Source organism: Trachemys scripta, chromosome 5, assembly GCF_013100865.1.
Source record: "Trachemys scripta elegans isolate TJP31775 chromosome 5, CAS_Tse_1.0, whole genome shotgun sequence".
NCBI classification, from domain to species: domain Eukaryota; kingdom Metazoa; phylum Chordata; order Testudines; family Emydidae; genus Trachemys; species Trachemys scripta.
In genome coordinates this window covers 84,000,433-84,026,399 of record NC_048302.1, presented here as the reverse complement: position 1 = coordinate 84,026,399, position 25,967 = coordinate 84,000,433, and the positions used below count along the sequence as shown (strand labels likewise).

Genomic DNA, 25,967 nt, shown 5'->3' with positions numbered 1-25,967 from the left:
GCTATCAAACTATATCATAATTTTTAATCTTGGAAGTTCTCAATTGAGGGCCCTTAAAAATACAATACAAGACCCATTTTTCTTTTCAGACATTTTACGAGGGGGCAAATTGGGTTGTGTATCTAAATACATAGAGTGAGTATGTTAAATAGTCTAAAAAAATAACAAGACAATACACTCACTTAGAAAAGTGTGAAAACATTGGCGAGTATGGTTTTTAGAGGAAAAAATTTTCCTAATTTGATATACTGAGACTAGCTACAGCAGTGCTCACACATTAGAAATACATAGATAAATGGCTACAGTAGTGTGGTTTATAAGTGTGTTTTTTAAAAATATTGAGTTTATGCCCAGGGACAATTGATGAATCTATCTTATAAATTTAAAAGTAAAGATAAATCTTGGTTACCTTGCGCCTGTAGTATCTGATCTTTTCTTTATCTTTAACGTATGAAGTAGATTACACAAGATGCATGTAAGCAGGGAACTAAGTAACAGACTCAGTGATGTGTTGGAGGTCATACAGGAAGTCTTGCAGAGCATGGAATTGAACCCTAGACTTCTGGGTCCTATGTTGGAGCCCTAACTACTAGACCATCTTTGCACCCTATTCAGCCTACTCTCTACTGGGTATTTGTCAATGTCACAGAACTGCAGTACCATTCAGCATAATAGTAATTTTTTATTAGATGGCCCAGGATTGAAATAACAAATCTCATAGTTCAGAATTGACATAACAGTGCAAGGAAGTTTGTGTATCATCTGCCTTCATTTTATACTTGGCTATAGCCACTGCGATGAGTCTTCCACAAGCACCAAGAAATTTTGGTATTTTTATTTTATTGTGTAAAAATGTGAACCTTTTGATACAGCTATGAAAATGAAGAAATTATCTTAAAAGCAGGAGACTTCTGAACAAAAGAATATGTTTTCATTCAGCTACCAATATAGACTAAGTTATTGGGTGAATACTAACCAGATGCTTGGTAGTGGAGGTGCAGTTCTGGAAACCACTTACTTACCTTCAGACAGATCCACAACCATGTTTATGTGCAAGGATCTACATGTCAGACCTGAAGAAGAGATCTGTGTAAGCTCGAAAGCTTGTTTCTATCAACAGAAGTTTGTCCAATAAAAGATATTACTTCGCCTGTTTTCTCTCCCTAATCTGAGGATTTAGCACTTCCTGATTGTAGTCATGAAAAATTTACCTAGTTTGTATGAACACCTGTAAAATATAATCTAGTGTCAAGGAATTTAATGCACAGTATCTGTTTCTAATTCTATACTTGTTCATTTTTAACAGGAGACCCCAAAATATGGTTTGAAGGGTTACTATGTTTGTGTGACAACTGTAACAAGCAAACATTTAAGAGAGCTCTGGAAGCAATTTCGGAGTCGAGATATGCTAGGATAAAAAACTGAAGGAAAGAAAAAACTTCAGCATTTGGTTGCTACTATTTTTTCTAGATATTGTGTGTGAAAAACGGCATAACACAGGTAAACTATGTATCTTTCACTTGCAGCACTATGCACTGAATCACCATTGGGTTTTTTCACTTGATTTGCTGATCTATTCATGGATTTTTTTCAAGCACTTTTTCAGTATGTGTTTTGTTTTAAGGGTTGACTTACACTGTTGTCTGGCCTATAAAAGTGTATCTTAAAGAATGTGTTTTTAAAGATATTTGTTGTTAGTATTTATTTTGAGTTGTGCCTTTCATTTAAAGAATTTTTTTTTTTCATTCTGGTGAATGTGCCTTTTGGCAGTGGTGAAAAATTATTTCCATGTGGCGAGGATGAGAATTTGTTTTTAGAAAATGAATATTATATGAAGATTGTGTTAAAACAGGGATGAGAATGCATTCTGTAGCACAACTATTGACTAAGTGTGGAATGTACAGGTTGTAAGTACTCATGAGCTAACAAAGCTGTCATTTAAAAACAACTATAAGTAGCAGTTGTGATACAGGATAATGTGAATTATTGATTAAGAGGTTAATTAAGAGGTACTGATGTCCAACAGCTGTAAGTCTTACTATTATAATCTTACTGATTCAGTTTAATAAAATCTCCTGATTTTAAGATGTCTAATTCTGTACAATATAATGAAAATAAAATGTCAAAGTATTAGCTAATATTTTTATCATGTTAGTTAATACAATGCTACTTAATATATAGCATTGTGTTTCTGAAACTTTTTTGGCACAGTATGGATTTCAGCTTAGTTATGTATTACTTGTTAATAATGCACTTTACATAAAAGCTGGACATGGTATGAGGCAGAAATTAATCCTATCCAGTTTTGCTAGACTGGCATGCAGTACTGAACAAATATTTCCCCCAGGTTGTGGCTTTAAAAAAATTAAAAGGAATGCAGGCAATAGTACAGAGCTACAGCCAGTTTCAAAATGTTACAATGATAAATGTAAACATGATGAGACTTTGGAATTCTACCTGAATCAAATTCTAGAATTAAATAATAAGGCTTTAATACAGCTATGGGTTATGCAAGCAATCTGTAGCCTCCCTGGCCTCGTGTCTGTAGATGTCTATGTTATGAAAAAAGATTTTGTTATTGTTTTATTGTTGTTGAATTAAGTCCTAAAAAGTCATGATTAATGGAGCACAATTCTGCTTGTTTTTACATATCCTGAGTCTTTTTTGTTTGGCTGCGGGGTAGCAGGTTTGCCTCAATGTAGCGATTGAATTTGAAAGTTTTGCACTGCTTTTACAAGGCTGATAGCATAAAGTAAATAAAACCCCAAATACTAACTCACTTTAACACACAATTTTAATGTCACTCTTAAGAAAATTTATTGAATATGAAATTAATTAGTATTTACATAAAAGCAATCTGCATGAAAACAGGGATTATCTAATTTTAATCTATTTACATTATCAGTTGTAAAAAAAAAAAAAAAAAGTTTGGTTTAGTGGTGCAATTCAGTCCTAAAATCAACTATTAGACACAACATATTGTTTTTAATCTTTCATTGTTATCACGAACACAGCAAAGAGTTTTATTCTTTCATCATATAGAATGTGGCTGTCTGTCACTCAAAGACCATATAGTATCTTTAAATGCATGAATAGAAAAGAATATGTTTTGCTTCTGTGTTAATAAGCTTAAGTTCCAGGACTAATCAGTTTACAAAGATATTATTCATTTTTTTAATTGACTTTAAAAAATTTTTTTGAGAAATTCCACTTTAAGAATTTCAGAAAAATCAATGTTAGAATGTTTCTTTTGGCATAGCTTATCTGGCTTTTGGTAAAAATCATATAATAAGAAAATACTAGTTCGAAAAATGTCAGAAACATTTTAAGTAGACAGCATTTTGATGATAAATACTCATGCAGTCCCTACTTCACTCTCCTCCCACAACTGACAACTAGAAAAATCAGAGATTTGAACTAATGCTGATAGGCCCTGATGTTGTAATTGACAGTATGCAGTGGACTGCTTTTTCAATGTGCAATCAATTGCAGGACCAATCACAATGTATGTAAAATCTTGGTATCATTTTTTCAATTTGTATATTTTTCTATATGGTGCCTAAGTACAGTAGACTGGCATAAAATAGAATATGTTAGTGACAGATTAGTCCATAAGACTGTGCTTTCTGCTTTTGTTTAATACTACAATAACATATGTAACAGTACACTAAATATGAAAAAATATGCTTGTCATATTCATGTTTACCTCAAAATAAATGCACTTGAAATGAACTAATTTCCTCTGTTGCAATGCAGATTAATCAAATTCAGGGCTGGCCTGAGGGGTGGGCAGACTAGGCAACTGCCCGGGATGCCATTCTAATGGGGAGCACCTCCAGAGCAGGGGTGCCTCTCCTCACCCTGCTGCTTGGCTCTGCTGCCATCTGCTGCTGCTCCTGCCCCTCACCTTGGAGCAGCCCCTGGCCAATCTCTTCCCAGGAGTCTGTTGTGCAGAGCGGCGGCGGGAGGCTGATGTTGGGGTGTCCGCCTCCCCTCACCTATATACCCAGTCTCCTCTGAGCTAGGGTTGGGGTAGTCTGCACTGCTGCTTCTGAATCAGGAGTGGGAGCTGCTGGCGGGGGCTGCTGTCTGAACAAGCCTTCAGACTAGTGAGTGCTTTGCTTAAAGTGATAGTGATACTCTCTCACACTCCCCCAACACACACACACTGTGTCTCACACTCCCCCAACACACACTGTCTTTCTCATATTCCCCCAACACACACACTCTGTCTCTCTCACACACACACACTCTCTCTGTGTCTCTCTCACTCCCCAAAACACACTTATATTATTGTTGTTCTTATTACTTCTTGGTACTGCCTGTTGAAATGTGCAATGCACATATATTTTCTATCATTTTATTCTTTCAAAGTTCTTTAAGGATTACAGTGCTGTTATTTTAGTTTTTTGACTGGTTTTCTGTGCATTTCATAATTTTATTTCTCTCTTATGCTTAAATTTAATTCTTTGAGTTGTGAGTTCTAAAATGCCTAACCTTCCTGGCTGGAATAATTATCATTATTACTTTTATTACCATAATGTGCTTTGCCATTCATTATTTAAAATAATACAATCAAATAATAGTATTCTTCTAGAATGTACATTTAGTTTGTACTCATCTTAGCAGTGCCAGTTTAAAAAACATTAGCCAAACACATAATTTTAGACACTATGCAGATGAATGTCGCTTATTTTCAAATTGTATTTTTAGTTATATCTGTAAAATAACTTAAAATTTGTATGAAAATAAATGCAGTTCCAAGTATGATACAGAGAGTAATGATAGAGTCAGATGTTAGTGAGGCACGTACATGATTGTGATTGGTAAACATAAATGCCAAAATAATTAGAAAAATAAATCCCTGTTCTTAATAAAAGAGAAATAAACCTTAATCACGTATGTTAAAATTCAGTAAATACATTTTTAGTGAAACGAAAATCAATTAACTACAATAGAGTAGATAATGGCAGTGACCTAGAATTTGTCTGTTAGAGGAAGTAAATGAATATTAAGCAGATTTTATTTATTTTTATTTATCTCTACTAAAGATAGTTTACAAAGTATCAAACTTGTGTTTCTGATATATGTGTTAAAGCTCCAGAATTGATATTTGAAGGCTTGAGATTGGGAGTATTTTGCTAATTCCTAAATTATTATCTACAAAAATAACCCTAGAGTTTTCAGGTGCCTAAGTAGCCTCTGGAATAATGATTAAAGTTTCCCCACCCCACCAAAATCTGAAATGGCACCCCTGGTGAACCAAGAGTGGCCAGAGGGCTGTGGGCTCTGTCAAGATGCAGCCCCCATGTGACTGTGCAAAGCATGCCTTAAGCCTCAGGCAGAGTGCCAGGAACCATGAGCCACTGCAGCAGCGCAGAAGTAAGGGTGGCCATATACCATGCCACCCTTATTTCTGCGCTGCTGCTGGCTGTGGTGTTGCCTTCAGAGCAGGGCTGCTATCAGGCTGCCTTGCCAGTGCTTAAAGTGTGCCAGGACTGAGATCTAGCACCTCTTTCAATACAAATTAAGCACTGGGGGGAGGCAGCGGAGCCCAGAGGTGATGGGGGGTGGAGCCCGTGGGGGTCAGGGGTGATGGGAGAGCACCAAAATACAAATTCATCCATGGTGCCATTATCCCTAAGGCTGGGGTTGCCAATTTTGGCTGGACATATTCCTGGAGGTTTCATCACATGACATAATCTTTAATTACAGACTACTCTTTAATTCCCAGAGACTCCAGGACAATCCTGGAGGGTTGGCAACCATACCTAAGGCTGGCCCTGGTCAAATTCTTTTCTTTTTATAACATTTTCTTGGTATTCAGCACATAAAAGGGTATCATGAATCATAATTTCCCACTTCATCACAAAAAAATTGTGCTCTTGATTTCTTTAGTAACTTTTGTAGATGTGTGACGGGATCTCCCCATGAATCACACAGAGAAAGGCACCAGACAAATCCCCCCAGTTCCCAGCACTGTACCCCAGGAATGTACTACCTTGCACTGCTCAAGATGGGCAGTGCAAATTTATTAATTGGTTCACCACTTCAACAATGGAAAGTGGACATACACCAGCCTTTGCCAACCTGAGCAGATTTGCCCCACACTTCATACAAATTCACTGGTAAAAATAAACAATTAAACAAATTTATTGACTATAAAAGGTAGATTTTAAGTGATATTAAGTGATAGGTAAAAAGTCAGAGTTAGTTATCAAAAGAAATAACATATAAGCATGCAGTCTAGGCTAGGTATAGAATGTCACAAAATATATATGCTGTCCTGCCACAGACTTCTGCACAGAGAGGACAAAGGTTCAAGGACACATAGGTGAAGCAAAGCAAGACAGTGGGAGATGCCATCTGGTGGGGGTGCACCCTCTGGATATGGAGCAGAGGTGGTACAGTTGGCTAAAGAGATCATTGCAATAGCCTGTCCCTAATTGGCTAGCAGCCTGGAAAATGTATATGGCTGCAACTAAATAATGTGGAGGCACCAATAGAGGGCAAGGTTTTGGCTGAGGAGCTTGCTGAACTGTTAATGTTGACTTTTCAATCGCTCTTGGTACACTGGGGAAGTTTCAGAAGACTGGAAGAGAGCCAATGTTGAACCAATATTTAAAATGAGTAATGGGATGACCCAGGTAATTATAGGCCTGCCAGTCTGACTTCGATCACAGACAAGATAATAGAGTGACTGATATGGGAGTTGATTAATAAAGAATTAAAAGAGGGTAATATAATTAATGCCAGTCAACATGGGAAACTAACTGGATATCTTTTTTTGAGGAGGCTAAATTTGGTTGATGAAAGTATGTGGTGACGTGATCTACTTTCATCCTCTCAGCCTTACAGCTGGTAGTTAAATTGTATGTGCTTTGTTTCAAGACTATGGTTTCTGGCTGCAAATGATGAACTTCATCCAGCTCACGTCAGTCCTGTATTCAGGAGACACAAATGTCTCCTCTCCCATAAATCTCCAGTTATGGATTTTTCTCTGCTGCTTGGTCACATACTGTGCCTCACTCACCTGACCAGAAATAGAAAACAACTAACTTGGATGCTGAATTAAGTCAACCGGGAATGTTCAGACACATCTCTACATGGAAGAGGGGATGAAGTTTCAGGGCAGGAAGCTGGCTACAGAAGCACTTCCAGGGAACTTTTACTTTGCCCCCACCCCACCATATTCATAGATTTTTTTAAGGCCATCAGGGACTATTTTAATAATCCAGTCTGATCTACATAATACAGGCCATAGAACCTTACCCAGTAATATCTGCATCAATCATCTATATTAGAAAGATATGCAGTCTTGGTTTGAAGACTCCAAGGGATGGAGAGGTAAGTTGTTCTAATAGTTAATTATACTCATTGCTATAAAATTCTTCCCTATTTCTAGTATGAATTTGTCTAGCTTTAGTTTTCAACCATTGGATATTGTTAGCCTTTTTCTGCTAAATTAAAGAGCCCTCTACAATCTGAAATCTTGTCCCCATGTAGATACTTGTTTACTGTGATCAAGTCACTTCTTAGCCTTCTCTTCAATAGATATAGATTGAGTTGTTTCCATTTTGAGACTCTAAGTGCTAGGCATATCCATGCAATTAAAAATAGAACTTCTGCCCCATTGGTCATCCATTCGATTGCTCTGTATGTGTCAGTATGGAGGCTGGAGTGGGAACGGGGCTGAGGTGAATTCCCAATCATAACAATGTGGATAGATGGCTCCTCACAACTCCATGCCTTACTGGTCATTTCCTCACTCATCCATTTGTCCCCCACTGCTAGTTCTACCCAGCACTACCACTACTGGCAGAAAGTAGAAGAGGCAATGTTGTGCAGTACCACATTGGGGAGGAGAGAAAGCAAATACAGGGACAGAACCAAGAAGCAAGCAGGATTTCTCCTTTCCCTATAGCACCCACCCCACAAAATGGGAATCCCCCAGTTTTAGTAGCGTTTTCCTGATTTCATTGGTATAGTCTGAGATGACCTCAAGAGAGGTTTGTCATGAAGCAAACAAGCGAACTTGAATTGACCATGTTAGACAGGGTATTAGGAAAGTGGTCAGGTATTTGCTAGGGAATTGGAGTAATGACCACACCGCACATTAAGCGGGGTCTGCTGTCTGGGTTGCTGGAGGAAGGTTTGTTCCTCTTTAAGGGGTAGAAAGAGGTGGAGTGACTTTGCTGCAGCAGCAGAGCTGGTCAGCCTGGGTAACCAGAAGAGAGGGGATATTATATAAGTACATGCCAGACAGGAGAAGCCCTCATTTACCTGGACCAGGCAGAGCAGCAAGGACTTTAGCTCTTTAATCTTCATGGCACCCTGTGGTTGTAGGGCAATGAGAGCAGGAAAAGGGGGGAGGAATCCCTCCCATTCCAGTCCATGGAATGAGATGCAGGCATTTAATAAAAAGAAGGGGAGGCAGAGCAAATTTCAGGCATAGCTCTGAGCTATAACAGATCAGTAAGGATGAGGGAAGCCCCCCCCCCCCCACCAGCCTGCAGCTCCAGAAGTATACAGTTAATGGGAGAAGGGGCTTCTCTCTAAGTCATAGCAGGTGGGGAGTGGCATAGCAGGCATGCTAGAGCAGAGAGGGGAGGTATTTTCAAACCCAGCACAGGGTGGATGAGGTGGCACTGGAGGGACCATGGGGAACACATGGGCAAGATGCTGGACCCAGCACTGGGGTTGGTAAATCCCAGGGTGGTCTGTCTGCTTGTCAAGTGGATTCCTCTCAGCTGAGAGGCAATGTGGATCCTGGGGAAGCAAACACCCCAATGGTGAATTGGCTGCATTTGCAGGTGGGACAGCCAACCAAGAATTGATTCAAGTGGTCTGGGCAGTTGCTTCCAAAATTGTTTCCACAGCACTGCGAGGCTTGCAAGATGCAGTGGGTTGCCCAGAGCTAGGGCAGTCATTTCAACAGATTGCAGGAGAGGTGAGCAATACTGCTGGCAGGGGTGAGTTTGATCAGCACCAGATAGAGGTTGCAAGGGTAGGATGTGAAGGTGGGCTGCTTCTACCTAATGTGGCAATGGTTGTCTGTAGGGGGGATCTTGGAGGATTCAGGGACCTGGCCCACTTTTCCCTTTGGCAGACTTAAATGGTGGAGGAGAGGATGGAGTTAGTGGAGTAACAAATAGGATATGGGGAGGATTGGGTGTCCTAGGAGCTGTATCAGAGACATCTGGGGTACACACACCTTCTGTGAGTGCTAATGGTATTACACAGTTGTTACAAGCTGTCATTGCAGCAGCTGGGAGCACCCATGGGTGGAGGGTCAGGAAGAAAAGTAATGGAAGCCCAGCATGGGTTTGAGTTTGTGAGACAGGTGATAGTCAAGTGGTGCAGACCCCTTGCCAGGGAGTGGGAGTCCTTAATGGAGGGGAGATTTCTGGGCACATTGCAACTCATCCATTGCCAAGGAACTGCAATTTGTGGAATAGAATTGCTGCCCCAGAGGTAGCTGGAGGACAACAGGGCACTGAGAGTGCCCCACAGAGAGTCTCAAGTATGGTTCTGCTGGGGTGGCTGACCCAGTGGGATTCATCTTCTCAGTACTATTAGGAATACAATTTTGAGAGATGAACATGTGAACAAATTATCATTGTTGCACAGGGAGGTGCTGACACACAATAAGCCACGGCAGAGTAAGCAGGGCAATGAAATGCCCAAGCGGCCAAGGTTGGTGAGAATATGGGAAAATTGGGATGCTGCCTTCCTGATCCAGGTGAGAGTTATTGCAGAGGCTTACCCAGACGGGTGGCAGTATCATGTTAGGCTATATTTACATAGAGTATGGAATTTCTTTTCCATGTTCTCAATCATTATTTCCTTTTAATCTGGCTAATGATATAAAGGTCAATTCAGCCCTCAGGTAAGTGGGTACAATTCAATTAATGCCAGTGGAGTTACACTAGGACTAAATTTCACCCTAACAGAATGACAGCAGCTAGTCCTCTACGAAGCATCTGAAGAAGTGAGCTGCAGCCCATGAAAGCTTATGCTGAAATAAATTTGTTAGTCTCTAAGGTGCCACAAGTACTCCTGTTCTTTTTATGTATGCAATGCACGCTGAAATATTCTCTATACTGCTTCATCTTTTTTTCCTCATGTCACTGACAACCTACCATGCAGACATGTAAGTATTATATAACAAAAAGATGTTTAAAGATTCATTAACAGTTCAAAAACTAATGTATGCCTTTTATGTTTATTTACAACATTTCCTTGACAAGTATTACGATTGATGAGCCATGCTTATTTCCAGCATACAGCTAAGGTAGCCTACAGTGCTGTAAAATGACTGATGGGGAAATTCTGATGCCATCAGAAATGTTCTGCTGCAGCACATAAACCAGCATGCAGGTGCTGTATGAACACTCACATAATTTTAAGTAAATAAAAAGCAATACAATACTACTTTCTTTTTCTATAATCCTTGAGAAAGCATGCGAAGGGCTGAGACAATCAGATATTGGAATACTGTATTAAAATATTAGTCTGACAATGCAGTGTTTATAAACATAATAATAACACTTATATAGCTTTTGAAATCCTCAAAGTACTATACAAACATTCACTCGCCATGTTATGCCTGGAGTTTCCAGCTGCCAGCTCTTCATTGTATAGCAAAATAGGAAATGGAATAACAGATCCGATCCTAGACTCATAGACTTTAAGGTCAGAAGGGACCATTATGATCATCTAGTCTGACCTCCCGCATGATGCAGGCCACAAAGCCGTCCCAACCCCTTTCCCTTGACTCTGCTGTTGAAGTCCCCAAATCCTGTGGTTTAGAGACTTCAAGTAGCATCAGTGATCCATCTAATGCAAGTACCCCGTGTCTGACAGTGGACAGTGCCAGATACTTCAGAGGAAGATGCAAGAAGCCAAATGGAATGACTTGCCTCTCTTTTTTCCTAACTCATGTCAGTAAATGGTTGGCACATGCCCTGAAGCAGGAAGCCTTTTATCCCTTATACTTTTAAAATCTATTTTATGTAACTGTGGATGTTCTCATTAGACATATAAATGTCTAATCATTTTCATTATTATTTTACTAAGCTTTTGTCTTCAATGATACCCTGTGGCAATGATTTTTGCAGGTTTATTAAGTATTGTGTAAAAAAAAGTAATTTGTTGTCTTTTAGTTAATTGAATGTCTCTTTTTTTCTTGTATTGTGGAAAATGATTAATAAGTGTCAAATTTACCTTCTCATTGTCATTCATTATTTTTAATACCTCAGTCATGTCTCATCTTGTCTCCTCTCCTAATATTTTCAGTCTCCCCTTATATCAAAGTCTTTCAGTGACTAACAGTGTTCACAGTCCAACTCTGTACCCTTTCTGTTTCTGTAGTACCTTTTTTTAGATGGGATTATTAGACCTGAACATAGTATTCCAGATGAGAATGAACCAGTGATTTATACAATGGCATCATTATTTTGTTGTCATTTTATATTTCATTCTTTCTATGGCCTGACATTTTGATTGATCTTTCATCCCAACTGTGCATTGAGCAAATGTTTTAACTAAACTGTCCACTGTGACATGTGGGTCTTTTTCCTGAGCAGTTGCAGATAATATAGAAACCAGGAATATTTAGGCGTAATTCAAATTATCCCTCTCAATATGTATTACCTAATACTTATTAACACTAAATTTCATTATGCTACCTGTTCACCCAGCTTTACTATGTCTGTAAAAGTAAACACTAAATTTCATTATGCTACCTGTTCACCCAGCTTTACTATGTCAGCTTTACTCAAGCTGTCTGGACTGGCTCAGGAGTGTGAGTACCAACCTCAGGGCAAACTGTTAAGAAGCAGGGCACAAACCCCAAACTGATTGTGAGTTCTATACTTAAATTTCACCAACCACATATCAAATGTGAACTCCTCAAGCAGTATAACAGTCTTAACATGGAGTCACAGACAGTCCCCTTGGGTAATCTGGTCTATCTTGCCACCCAGGTAAACTTGCCTTTATGATAGATGGTCCCTTACACCAAAAATCACAACAATATTCAGGTTATTCCCAGTCCCAAAGGACCAGTCACTTCATCCCAGGTCAATTGCATCTTAGAGCCTATACCAAAGACAATGCTTGTAGCCAGTCCTATAATAAATTAACAAGATTTATTACCAACAAAAAATAAATGAGTTATTTACTAGGTTAAAGCAGGTAAACTTACACACACACGAGTTATAATCTTACCTTTCAAAAGGTAGTAGAAGCTTCTATAATATGCAAGTTCTACAAGTCCTTTAGGGCTAACCCAGGCCAAGCATTGGGGATCCCTTACTTCTGCTTAGCAATCTTGTCCTCCCAGAGTCCAAGCAGCGTAGAGATCCATTTTCTTCTTGTTAGGGATTTTTATTTCCTACTCCCAGAGTTCAAACTAATGGGATGAGTCTACACGCACAGATTCTCTTCATGGGTGTGGTGGGGGAGCAATTAAAGTTTTTGTTCTTTGATGTTTCACAGTGGTTCATTTGGTTTCAATGGGCCTTCTTGGTGGGCAGGACTTACCATCTTCTGTAGGAAGCCTGCATTTTACATAAATTAATGCTCCTTTCCTGTTTGATTATTTACAAATTTACAGAGATTTATAATACAACTACTCAATATAACCTTACAAGATGGGGTACAGATGTTATAAATGAGATTACTACACGCAGCATCCTACAAGCATTTAATAAATTCTTAACACTAAACACATTCTTATAAATTTAACATCTATTTTAACAATTGTAATACACAGGTAAGCCAGACTTGTTTCCAGTTATGTATTGGTCAGAGTTCAGTTGAGCCTAGGGGCCGTGGCATGAGCTGGCACCTGGTCTGCCAGTGTCATAACATCCTTTTGTAATTCCTCAGTCTCCCCAGTTTTGACTAACCTAAACACTTTTGTCTGATATGTAAATTTGCCACCTCATGGTTAAAATCCCCTTATCCAAATCATTAATAAATACACTAAACAATACCAGCCCTATTATAGAACTTTGTGGTACTCCCCTGCTATACTTTTGCAATGTTGAAAACTCTTACTCTTTTTGTATCTCAGGGCTAATTTCTAATCTATGACCATCTATACCTCTCACAGTGTGACTTCAGTTTCATTAATAGCCCATTGTGTGAGACCTTGTCCAAAGCTGTTTGAAAATCCAAACACACTTAAATCAACCAGCTCTTTCATAACTACAGTACTATATTGTTGACATACTCAAAGATTCTAGTAGATTGGAGAAATGCTCCCTGCTGTTCCTGGCAGTTTTAATTTTGGAACTCTAATTCAGCAACTAATTTGTGCATACACACCTAATTATAATCTGGATTTACTATGCCATTTCACAAGTGTTTCTGTGTGAGAAACATTCATTAAACCATGTTTGGGAAAAAGTGAGTCAGCATACCTTATCCTCTCATGTCTTGCCAACTAACCCATTGTGATGTCAAAAGCAGAACTGACTGCCATGTTCACTGAAGTTTGAGCCACCATTTATTGTGACATCACTGGCTGCCTACAACAGATACTGTATCTGTTACTTTACAGTAATACTTAGCATTTAGATAGCACTTTTGTCCATATATTCCAATGCATTTTACAAAAGTGTTTAAGTATCATCCTTATTTTAACAGCTAGGGAAATTGAGGGACTCATGTCTTGACTGCTGACAATGTGCTCAGCACTATACAGAACACAGAAAAAGATAAGGTCTATGTCCATAGGTCTGTATAGTCTAAGAGCATGAAAACATTTTTGCAGGTGTATATCTTTATGCTCTTTGAGTTAAATGGAACTACACATCTGCCTAAAGTTAAGCAGGTGCATAGGAGTTGGCAAGATCAGAGTCTACGGAACGGGCCCAGTGCTTCCATGAAAGTCAGGAAAAGAGAACTGATCACATAGGATCAAGCCGGTGTCACTGTTTGCAGGATCACCGGGGCTATCAAGCCCAGCTGGCCTGAATCAGCAGTGTTACTCCGATTTAACGTTGATGCTAACTGCGTTGGTTTCAGTGGCGTTACACCGCACTACAACTGAAGGCAGCGGCGCACGGTTTTTTCCTGTCAGTATCCAAGGCAGGTGCTCTGTTCTCCTATCGTTTTAAGCGAAAATCAAGCTCCGGATTTTCCTTCCCTCCGCCCTGACAAGTCCCCTCCCTCCGAGCGAGGCCCTAATGAGGGGCTGAGGCGGTGGGAACTGACCACCACCCCTCTGCCCATGGGGATACAGGGACCCCCTCGGCCTGGGGCTGCTATGGGGTAGGTGGGAGCAAACGACCCTGCCCCCGCCCCATTTCCTCGCTGTCTGTGTCCTATGGGCTCCCAGCCTCATTCCGTGGGGCGGCTCCGCCCGCTCCCTTCCCACGCCCCGGGGGAGGCGGGGGCCCGTGACTGGCTGGCTGTGGAAGCGGTGGGGGCGGAGCAGCCCCGGCGCGGCGCCGCCTGCTGGAGGAGCCAGTCGGGAGGGAAGCAGGCTGGCAGGCACAGGCGCCGCGCCCTCCCCGCGTTGGCAGGAGGCTGCGGCGGCTCGGCTGCCCTGCTAGTGCCCGGGGCTAGTGGCTGGCATGCGGTGCGGGAAGATGGCGGCGCCGGCAGCGGGGACCCGGGGCGGTGTGAGGCGGCGCTGTCAGCGGCTGCTCTACTGGGTGCCGGTGCTGTTCATCTCCAGCATCCTCTGCTGGTCCTACTACGCCTATGTCACCCAGCTCTGCCTGCGTGAGTGGGGCCCGCGGCCTGCCAGAGACCCCCACCCCTTCCCCCGCAGCGGCGACCCACGGGAGGGCAAGGGGACAAAACCCCCAACACCGCGCCGGGGGACAGCCGGGCTCGGCAGCTGCCCGGGAGTTTGGGATGTATCTGCCGGGCTGTGCTGATCCCGGCCCGCCACGCTGCCCCGCGTGGGGCGGTGTGACTGTGCAAACACGAGCATGGCCCTGTGCTAGAAAGCTGCCGGGCCCGGCTGGCGGTTTATGGCCTTCGCCTTTCCTCTGCCGAGCTGAGCAGGATCCGCTCCCCGCAAGCCCCAGGCGCGCCCCGAGAGAGAGGCAGAGCCCGCCTCTGGACCCTGTGCCCCGGGCGATGGTGGCGGAGGCGTTCGGGAAGTGCTCCCGTGGCTGAGCGCCCAGTTCCTGGGTCTCTTCCCGGTCCCCTTCTCCTTGTGGGTGTTTCTTTGTCGGAGACGTGCTTTGCCAGGCTTGTGCGCATCGCAGTGTAGCTGAACCCAGGAGACCAGTAAGACAGCAAAGGATTTTAGGTTGGCAGGGATGTGGGGAGAAGAGATGCGTGGTTCGAGATTCAGCTCTAATCACATAGCGTAGTTTCTCCTAGAGTAGCCTTTGTCATAAGCAGTGACTCCTGAATTAGCTGTTGTTGTTGTTGTGAATCTGTAAGTATTGATGGTGGTGAAAATACTGTGCATGCTGACTTAGTATCATCAACCCACTACAACATCTATCTGCAAGTCAATAAGTAGCTAATTGAGTGAACAAAGTGCTTTAGAATTTGTGTTAATGTTCAAATACACCTTGAAACTGTTTTGCGGAACACCTATAGATGGCATGATATTTTTCTCTGTCATATAGTATTTTGCCTAAAGTTCACCCCAAACCAAAATCCAAGACCAAACATTTAAAAATGCTGTGGGAATTTTGGATCTGACATTAGTTAAGACCCATTTTTAGTATTGTCTAGATCCCATTCCCCTTTTAAAACAATATACAGTACTTAAATTACAGAGGTATGCTAAGTATTCCCATCTATTTTATGTGTTACATTATAACCGTTTCAAGTATCAGAGGGGTAGCTGTGTTAGTCTATATCCACAAAAACATTGAGGAGTCCAGTGGCACCTTAAAGACTAACAGATTTATTTGGGCATAAGCTTCAGTAGGTAAAAAACCCACTTTGTCAGATACAACCATTATATTAATTAAACATAACCGTTGGGGTGCATTCCCTTAATGGTATGCGAACAGTAGCACTATTCATAACTCTATTTATACTAAGGCTTTGTGTACACTAGCACTTTTGTTGGCAAAACTTTTGTCGGTCGGGGTGTGAAAAAACACCCCCTCACCACCACCACCAATGTAAGTTTCACTGACAGCAGCGCTGGTATGGACAGCATTATGCCAGTGGGAGAGTGTCTCCTGGTGACATAGCTGCCGCCGGTGGTGGATTTAGAATTAGTGGGGCCCTGTGCACAGCTTCATTTTTGGGGGCCCCCTTGGGACCCAGCCAAGAAAAAGAACATTCTCTTTTATCTCTCTCCCGTTTTTCATTTTTTTTCTTCTTCCTCTTCCTATATTATAAGTAATGAGAAGTAAATGAATATGAAGTGAGGTGCCTTGATTGGGACAGGGGGTTGGGGTGCAGGAGGAGGTGCGGGGGTCAGGCTCTGGGAGACGTTCGGGTGCTGGGTGTGGGCTCTGGGCTGTGGCAGGGGATTGGGGTATGGGGTGGTGAGGGGTGTGGGCTCTGGGAGGAAGTTTGGGTGCGGGCTCTCGGCTGAGGCAAGGGGTTGTGGTGTGGGAGGGAGTCGGGGGGCAGCGCTTACCTCGGATGGCGCAGCTCTCAAAGCGACTGGCACACACACCCCTCTGGCAGTGGATCCTGGCGGGGAGGGCCAGGGGATCTCTGCGTGCCACTGCCTGTAAGTACTGCTCCCGCCGCTTCCATTGGTCGCAGTTCCCAGCCAATGAGAGCTGCGGAGTCGGTGCTCGGGGCAGAGGCAGCGCATGGAGAGACACACCCCTCTAGGGGCCGCAGGGACATGCCAGCCGCTTCCGGGAGTGGCGTGGCATGGAGGGAGGGAGGCAGAGCGGGCAGGGAGAAGCTTTAGCTCTGTTGTGCTGCTGCTGGCACAGCTCTGCATGCCCCTTGGGGGAGGGGAGCAGCAAGTCTCCGTGTGCTGCCCGGGGCAGGGGCAGCGTGCAGACCCTCCTCCCGCCAGAGAGTGCCAGCAGCCGGCCGCTTCTGGGAGTGGCATGGGGTCACGGCATGCAGGCAGCCTGCCTGTCTGAGCCCTGCTGTGCCACCAGCCAAGACTTGGGCAGGTTGTCAGATGAGATTTGTCCTGCATTTTGGGGGCCGTGCTCTCACTGGGGGCTCCATGCCACCACATGGTGTGTTTCATGGTAAATCTGTTCCTGGCTACCAACACTTTATGCCAGCGGGAGAGCTCCCTCCTTAGTTTTCAAAGACTAGGGTTTTCTTTTCAGTTTCAAGCTGTTCTCATTTGCTTTGTTTCTTCATTGTTTTTCCTGCTCTGGACGATGACTAGGTGCTAGAAGCAGTCTCATCTGGGGAAGTAAACTCTCTCAGCCTGATTGCTTCACTGCCCTATTGTGAGGTGATGCTGAAGTTGCACCACAGTTACAATATCTGTATGTATATGTAGAAAATTGTAACTGTAACTTGTATACATATCTCACAATGACTTGTGTTTGGTGCATTGCAAGCTTTCATAAAAGATCTTACTCAATACACTTTTACAGTGAAATAACGTAGTATGCCATCAAGTTGATTCAACTGCTTATTTTTTTGGGTTCAGATCAAACCTGTTCTCTTCAGGTGTCTGGACCCTGATTGTCACAGGTGGTCATTGTGGTTACAGGTGCTAGGAAGAACCCTAATGATACTGCTAAAAGTTATGTTCATTAATATAAGCATTAATTTTGTCTTTCTCTGTTATAGACCATTTCAGTCACAGACTTCCTGTTACATGACTTGTATTATCTAATAAAGGTGCTTATAAAAAAGATAGATTGCACCCTAGCTAATAAACTAGACTTAGGCATATCTGGCCTATTATTAAGTGATATTGGCCTAGTCATTAAGTGATATTTTGAAGTCAAATTAGTTGGTGCTTAATACCTTGTAGAATGGTACCAAAGGCTCTGTATAAGAGTTAATAATTTTATCACGTATAAAGCAAAACTGAAGAATTAAGGTAAAAACATAACACCATGATGATAAATCTCTTTAGCTGTGCCTTTAGTAAGTATTTTGACATTCTTAGTGGAGTAGTTTTACAAGGCAGTGAACTGCTTCTTTGTTGTTTTAACACCAAAGCCCAGGAGAGTGATAACTACAAGATCCATTGATTATTTGGAAAGGCTTCAATTCCATGAACACTGTTTATTACAGAATATGATAAAAATAATTAAATCTTAACTTTTTTAATGACTCTTGAAGACTTGGTAGTTCTAACATGAAGCTGCTTTCTCTGACTTTTTCTGGATGTCATGTTGAAGGCCAGGGCTAAAGATAAATATTCGTTTGAGGAAGTGGCTGTTGTAGAAAAGGAGTGATGTAACTGGGAACATGTGCAGTACTATACTGTAATTTTTCAAGTACAAACTTCTTACTGAAAATTGTTAGGTGACTCATGTCTAGATCAATCTATATGCTTCTTTTAATCCTCATCTTCACGAATTGTTTTATGGCAGCTTGCAATGCCACCTCCTCCATCAACCTGCAAGTTTTCTAGTACACGACGGTCTATTTGTGGATTATTAAATACCTTCCTCTCTAGTAATTAGGAGATATTTAGAAGGCTGGTTAAAAAAAATTCCATCAAAACTGTTTTTCAGTGGAAAATTGGGTTTACAACAAAAACTTTTTTCGCAAAAAGTGTTTCCTTTCTGTGGAGAATTTCTGGGTTCTTAGATATTATGCTTTCTTTTCTCCCAAAGTCACTCTCTGTAGTGGTGAAATTATAATCCCCTGGTAATAGGGTTGGGGTGAAAGGCTTTTACACAAGTTGATACATAATAGCATTGATGTGATATACATTATTTGCAAAAGTGTTTCATCTCAGTTCTGAAAGGATCTCATGAAACTGATCATGATTGCCTGATCATGAAACTCTTAATGTGAGTAATCTTTATGCATCCAGGTAATCGCTATGATTTTGAATACATATTTGTTTAAGGATTGCCTAATTAAGCGGATAGTTTGGTTGCCATGCACACTCAGTCCTTGGTGTCCCTTCTGGTCTATCCGTCAAAGCCTAGCCAAATGTGGTAGGTTTTGTGATATGGACAGCACTAGGAACTAAACAGAAGGTGCCAATTTACTTCATGTAGCGCATCAAACAGCATTAAGATATTACTGGCTTTTGGTGACTACTTATTTAGGCTGGATTTAAAACACTAAGCTAAAGAAAGGTAATGTTTTGTTTAAGCACACAAGTAGTACACAATTGTTGTTATGAATTTTATTTCCATCTACTCATTCTGACTTCCAGCACAAAACAAATCACAACAAAAGAGGGTGGGTGGTTCAGGGGAATATAGTGCAAACAGTCTATCAGGATTAATGAAAATGCCAGTAGCACACTTTGTTAAAGGCGCAAAAGGCATTTTTGTGTGTAGAGGATAGGGGTTACAGTAAATTTTCAGATAGTGTTAAACCATTTTACAGCTTCAAAACTTCAGTAAAGATAAAATATGTGCAAATTTTGTTGTGAATTCAAATGTAGAATATTAAGTCATATGAGAGAGAATCAAAGTGTAGAATTTTTGTTTAGTAATTACCTTTATAATTTTATTCATTAGGGTAAATGGATAGTCTCACATCCCAAATAGATTTTTCTCACTTCAACAAGCTGTTATCTAAAGAATCTTATAATTAAGGTGTCTCTTTTTATTTAAAGGACATGGAAATTCATTATTTTTATTTTTTCTAATAGATTTTTTTTGCATTAAAAACTTGACTAAAATCAAGAAGAAAATGTGAAATTGAATATTTATCTACGTGGTACCTTACCCCTGACTTCTGTCAGAATGAGATTGAGAGATAAGGGTGACGATGTCACTGGATATGACGTTATGAGATAAACCTTTTTTCTGGTGCCTGGCCTCCTCCCTTCCAACAATTGACCCCAGGGGTGAAAGTAACTTACAGGACTTACCAGTACAGCCGGAGTCCTCAGCGGGGCGTGGCCTCACCTGGAAGAGGCATGGCCTCAACCGGAAGAGGCGGGGCCTCTCGAGATTTAAAGGCCCTGGGGCACCGGCTGTGGCTGGGAGCCCCAGGGCCTTTAAATCATCCCGGGGCTCCCAGCTGCAGAGGTGGCTGCGAGCCCCCAGGGCTCAGGGACAAATTAAAGGGCCCGGGGCTCCGGCTGCCCCGGAGCTCAGGGCCCTTTAAATCCTCGCCGCAGCTCCGGCAGCCAGTGCAGTCCGGCACGGCGTACTGGCTCTTGCCGGTTCGCCGTACTGTACTGGCTTACTTTCATCTCTGACTGACCCCCAATCTAAGGAGGGATGGTAATAGGATTTAATGTACGGCCTAGAACTCCTAAACCAATGACTGATAACTAGGACTATTCCTGGAAACTATAAAGAACCACAATGAAGATAATGAAAAAATACTAAAATTCAGAGACATTTAAAATGTGTGCAGAGATGCATGTTAAGGAAAAATGGGTATCTAAATCTGAATGTTAACTAAAGCAGGCCAATGCATGTTGTCGTCTTTCCCTCCCCTCCCCACCCCCCTCCGCAATAATTGGAGAAAAAATTGTAAAAACTAGGTACTTATAATTATACTTTTTAATAATCTGTTTTGTACATTATATATTACATATTTTTGTTGGAAAGCAAATAGTATTTTTTATTTAAAGATAAATAGTTGTTAAAAGGATGTACCTCCTTACATTAATATTTTTAAAAAGAGGGAACAAACACAAAAGGTAAAAAAGGTACAGTGGAGAAATATTATTTGTTTTCATAACCAACATGATAAAATAACTTGTTTGGCTGCAGTCGCAAATTCTAGACAGCTATCTCTTTTTGTTTAATTTCAGTAAATCAAGATATTGTCCTACCACCATAATAATAGAAATCTGGGGGCTGCAGACCATGAGACTTTGTATCATTTTTCTTCATATAGCTCAGTTGTTAATTTAATCTAATAGATAATATAATAATAAGTCACTCTTTCTCTTAAATCTTTCATTTTGTTGGGGGGTTTTCCAACCGAAGAGATAAAAATATGTTGGTTGGGTGCATCCACAAACATTCGAAACAAGTGTCTATATTTAACTTCAACACACCAGGCTATGTTCCTAGCGCTAGAGCCACAGGAATCTGGGGGATATGGCCCCTGTAATAACTTGTGTCAATTTTCGAACATTGAACTAGAAGATGTACCCGATTTCAAAGCCAAAAAAGAAAATGCTTGTGTTGTCATATATAATAAAACTTCGCCTTATAATAATGAATTGACAAAGCACTTGTATATCTTCAGCTCAGATTATTAAAACTGAAAGATATGCAAGCAAGACTTTTTTTGATAAGTGTAAAGAGTAGGAATCAGAGAAAATGACCATGGTTTTCACATAATGCTATCTAACTTACTTTTAAACTCACTCCCATGGTTGGACACATCCAGACATATATAGGGTGACCAGACCACCCAAGTCAAATATCGGGACGGGGGGCAGGGAAAAAAAAAAACCCACCCCTCCCCCCCTTTCCTCCACAAGCACTGGAGGGAGGCCTGGGAGACGCAGGGGAAGCGCGGGGCTGGGATGAGTGAGAGTCCGGCCTGGCCCCGAGTGCAGGCAGGACTCAGTCGGGCAGTAGGGAGAGTAGGGGGGCAGCCCGTGGGGCCAGGCGGTGGCTGTTCTTCCCCCCAGGCAGCGGGACTCGGGAACAGCCACTGCTGCAGCTCCCACTGCCGTGAGGAGAGGAAGCGGCCAATGGCCAAGCTCAGCGGATGCGGCTCTGGCGCCTGGGCCTGAGCCCGGGCCTGCTGCGGGGACCCAGCAGCGCGCACGCTGTGCCCAGCCCCTGGCCAGTCGCGTCTGGGCTGCTGCCCAGCTGGTGCTATCCCGCGGGTGGCCCTAGCCCCCCGTCCCACTCGGGTCCCGCAGGGGAACGAACAGGGCTGGGCTGCTGATGCCTCCCTACCACCCGACTGAGTCCTGCCTGCGCCGGGGGCCAGGCCAGATGCTCACGCACCCCGGCCCCACTCTTCCCCTGCGTCTCCCGGGCCTTCCTCCACAAGCGCCAGAGAGGGGAGGAATGGCGAGCCTGGGGAAGAGGCGGGGATTCGGGGAGGGAGCCAATGGGGGAAGGAGGGGACAGAGTCGGGGGTGGGGGGGTGTCGCAAGCACTTCAGGGCTCCGGAGTATTTTCTTGTTTGTCCAGTGTCCCATTGGTCAGGACGCGGGACAAACAAGGAAATATCAGGACAGTCCCAATAAAATTGGGACGTCTGGTTACCCTAGACATATATGCAGTTTTTAAAAATTCTTTTAGCAAAACATTTCAACACACACATCCTCCACACTGTACATAGTAAATGTACATCTCAGTCACTTATGTGTTTTATAGTTAACACCAGAGGTGAAAGTAAGCCGGTATGGCATACCGGCAAGAGCCGGTTTGCTGTACCAGGGTGGCCCGGCTTCCCCAGGGAGCAATTTAAAGGGCCTGGGGCTCCTAGCAGGGGCTGGAGCCCCAGGCCTTTTAAATTGCCACCAGAGCCCCACTGCTGGAGCCCTGGGGTAGGGCTGCGGGGCTCTGGGGGCTATTTAAAAAGTCCGGGGCTCCCGCTGCTTCTACCGCCCCGGCCCTTTAAATAGCCACCGGAGCCCCACTGCCACTAGTCCAGGGCTCTGGCAGCTATTTAAAGGGCCAGGGTGGTAGAAGCAGGGGAGCCCCGGACTTTTTAAATAGCCCCCAGCAGCAGCCCTTTAAATAGCCCTCGGAGCCCCGGGCTGCTGCTGCTACCCCGGTGGGGGGGGGGGGGGGCGCTTACCTTATGGGGTGGGCTGGGGCTGGCTCTGACTCCCTCAACCACGCCCCTTCTGCCCTAGGCCCCGCCCCTTCCGGGGGCCAGAGCTGGCCCCAGTGTACTGGTAAGTCACTGGACTTACTTTCACCCTTGGATAAGACACAAACGGAAAATACCAAAAAAGGTTCTCATCTGTGGCCCCAAATTAAGAAATAAGAGAAATGCAATATCTATTATTTAAGTGGTCTCAACTTCCTAAGTAAAGTTCGTTTGAAGAAACAGTTTGTTTCTTTCTGAAATCGTGAGGGCAGCTGTATCAGTGATCAGCAGGTTGCAGTTTTCCATTTTAACTTATTTTTTGTATATAATATATACTCCTTGCAGCATATACAACAGCATAGGAGGGCATAGAGCAACCAGTGTGCATTTTGGTTCACCTTCCAGAATTAGTATGGGAATCTGTACTGGATCCTGTGTCTAAGATCCCTCATCCTGTGATCCATGAAATTCAGAAAGCAAAGTTGGGAAGTTGTCTGCAAGCAGGGGCAGAAGCTGCCAGATGTTTCTGTTGGTTGGAAGTGGGAAGTGACCCAGACGAGAGGTCTCCCGTTCCATTGTGCTGTTCTTATTCTGCATGATCAGACTCTGGAGGACTGTTTAGCTGGAAATGTTGCCCCATTATTCTGTAGTCAAGGGTCAATGTGGGCAGGAGGAAGCTCCTGAGTTTGGAGGCAAATGACCCAGGCACCTCTTCTGCATCGCCAGTAGAACTACTTGTTCTTGGAGCTCCTCTTTCCCTCCTCTCCCAACAGTACTTGGGGATGACCGCTTCCTAGAGATCACTCTTCAGTTTTGGGTCCTCTGTCCTGGACACGCAGGAAGAAGGAAAAGACACAAGGGATGTGGCTTAACAAGGCCAAAACTTTATTAAATTTAACTCGTCTAGAACTATCTGGCAGTAACTTGTCCAGTGCAGGGCATTCTTCTCTCTGTAACCTGTTCACATGGCAGAAGCCTGCCATCAGCTCCTCACCCCTCCATACCTGCTCCCTGAATATTCCTGGGACCCCACCAGCTTCTCCTCTCTCAGTGTTAAGGGGCTGTTTCCTCGCTGGACCAGACACTAGGCGTGCCAGCCCTATTTTCAAGCTTCTTTAGGGGATGCCTTCCCCTAAATCCACTTTCAGTTCTGGTAATTTAGGGAGCCAGACCCCAATCAAACAATTACCTGTGCTAACCACTTGCTAAGCTGCGACTACTTGAACTTTATCTCCTAATCTACTCACTGGGTTGCTGAGGGGAAGGTGAAAAGAACCCCATCGTTCCCTGGCCAATTTGGCAGGGAAAAATTCCTTCCCAGTCCAAAAAGTTGACTTGAGGGCAGTGCCCACAGGAGACCCCAGTTCTATTCTAATCCCAGGGAGGGAAGGTGGGAGCTGTTGCTCTGAGCTTGTAATGGCATCCAGCCAGAGGGAAAGGGTGCTTCTGCGTGGGAGCAAGTGGCCTGCTGCTTCCCTGCAGGTCAGCTAATTAGCTGTGATCTCCCTCCTCCTCCTCCCAGCTACCCTTCCCCTTCCTAAACTCGTGAAGGAATTGAACTCCCATGTTGAAGGTAGAGATGCAGAAGAGACTCTGAAAGAAGCAATTGAGCCCTCTTTCACCAGCCAGCCTAGACCCCTCTCCCCCCAAAGCTGCCAGGGGTACATTTTGAGTAATGTTGGTTGCTCAGTCGGACATAGGATCTGTTTATAGTTTTCTCTCCCTGTCTCTGTTTCTGTTGTTCTTCCTTGCCTGTCAGTCAACCTGTCCACATTGAGGAACCTCCAGTAACTTTAGCTATGCTGCAACTTTCATCTGAGAAATTATAATGTTCCAAGTTGAAAAATATACATTTGCATTATTTAAAGTTATATGCTATTTTTACTTGTAGAAAGTTTCATGTTGACAGTCTCAGGCGCAAATATTGGAATGGACCTGAAGAAGAGCAGTATAGTATGTTTTCACAATACAATGAGAGAGAAGAATATAAAATAATTTGTAGGTATTTCATGAGCAGATGGGCTAATACTTTCTGGGTATAATAATCAGAAACTTGGGTCTGAAAACCTGCACAGATCTGATAAAGCTACAAGATTTGAAATGAGGTGAGGCTCAGCAGTTCAAAACTTTGAAAAGGGGTGAGGAAAAAACAAAATTCATACCTGCAAAGGAAAAAAGACCCAGTGTGGAAAACTGTAACAATTACAAAACCCAGACAGTGTAATATATTGGAAATATTTGAACTTGAATATTTTGAATCACGGAGCTGTGAACAGTGTGAGCTGGATATGCAGTGTCTAATTGCTGTTTTTAACAGAACTGGGTCAGTACTCTATGAAATATGTTTCTTTAAATGTACATCCTTTTGCTTCTTAGTGTTTACACCACTCAGCAAATTTTCAGTGTTTAAGCTACCATTTACTAATGACCGAATACACTGTAAGCTTGACCTACTTTCTTGTATCAGCAATGTATCTACTCCCCAGGAGAAGAGGGGAGGGGGGAAAAAACTCTATGAAGAGCTGTGCCTAGCAGGTCATAAAGGATCAAATAATAAAGTGTTGTGAAATAAAATAGAAAATATTTGTTTATAAATAAATGTGCATTTTAGATTTGTTTTCAGTACATTTATGGCAGCTTCTTATTTTTTGGGTATATTATGTGAAATGAGCATTTGTTCCTGTCTAAAACCAAAAATAGTAAGTCATCAAATATTTCTTTTGTAAAACAGTTATAATTTTCCTTGTGTTTGACATTATTAATTCCTGCCCTTATTAACTTTTCATATATTAGCTTCTTGCACCTGGAGTAATAAGAAAACATTTAAACAAAGTGCATTATTGGATTTAATGCTTTTAACTATTACATTTTAAAAGTTTTCTTAATTTTTTTTGCTTGAGGCTGAAAATATTAATATCTCCTGTTAAACAAATATAAGGTGATAGTTTATGCTGATAAATTTAAGATAATACCTTATTGTATTAGGAACATTAAACTGTGTACAGAATGGTGGAAAGTGGATTGTTTTGTTTTCCTGAGTTTAATTTGAACACAACTCTTGAGTGTTGGAGTGAAGCAGAATAATTGAGTGAGGTGAGAGCTATCCAAAATAAGTAAATATTTTAATATATTTGTATAGCTTTTACCATGATGAT

General features: G+C 42.5%; 2 protein-coding genes across 6 annotated transcripts in view; both read left to right on the top strand.

Annotated features, from left to right (window-relative positions):
* The window catches only part of MICU3 (mitochondrial calcium uptake family member 3), a 121,875-nt gene extending 118,143 nt beyond the window's left edge, over nt 1–3,732 (top strand). For all 4 annotated transcript variants that reach the window (XM_034770868.1, XM_034770871.1, XM_034770870.1 and 1 more), the window contains one exon: nt 1,307–3,732. In XM_034770868.1, coding sequence (XP_034626759.1) covers nt 1,307–1,417 — 111 coding nt within the window. In that variant the 3' untranslated portion in view covers nt 1,418–3,732. The remainder of the gene's footprint in view (nt 1–1,306) is intronic.
* A 10,532-nt stretch (nt 3,733–14,264) lies between these two features.
* The window catches only part of ZDHHC2 (zinc finger DHHC-type palmitoyltransferase 2), a 68,511-nt gene continuing 56,808 nt past the window's right edge, over nt 14,265–25,967 (top strand). Inside the window, exon 1 of one of the 2 annotated variants that reach the window (XM_034771084.1) lies at nt 14,265–14,283. Coding sequence is in view for 1 of the 2 variants with exons in the window: in XM_034771082.1 (XP_034626973.1) it covers nt 14,589–14,739 (151 nt within the window). In the remaining variant the exon portion in view is untranslated. Of the gene's footprint in view, nt 14,284–14,503; nt 14,740–25,967 lie in introns of those variants that run through there. The other variant, XM_034771082.1, reaches the window with a different exon arrangement.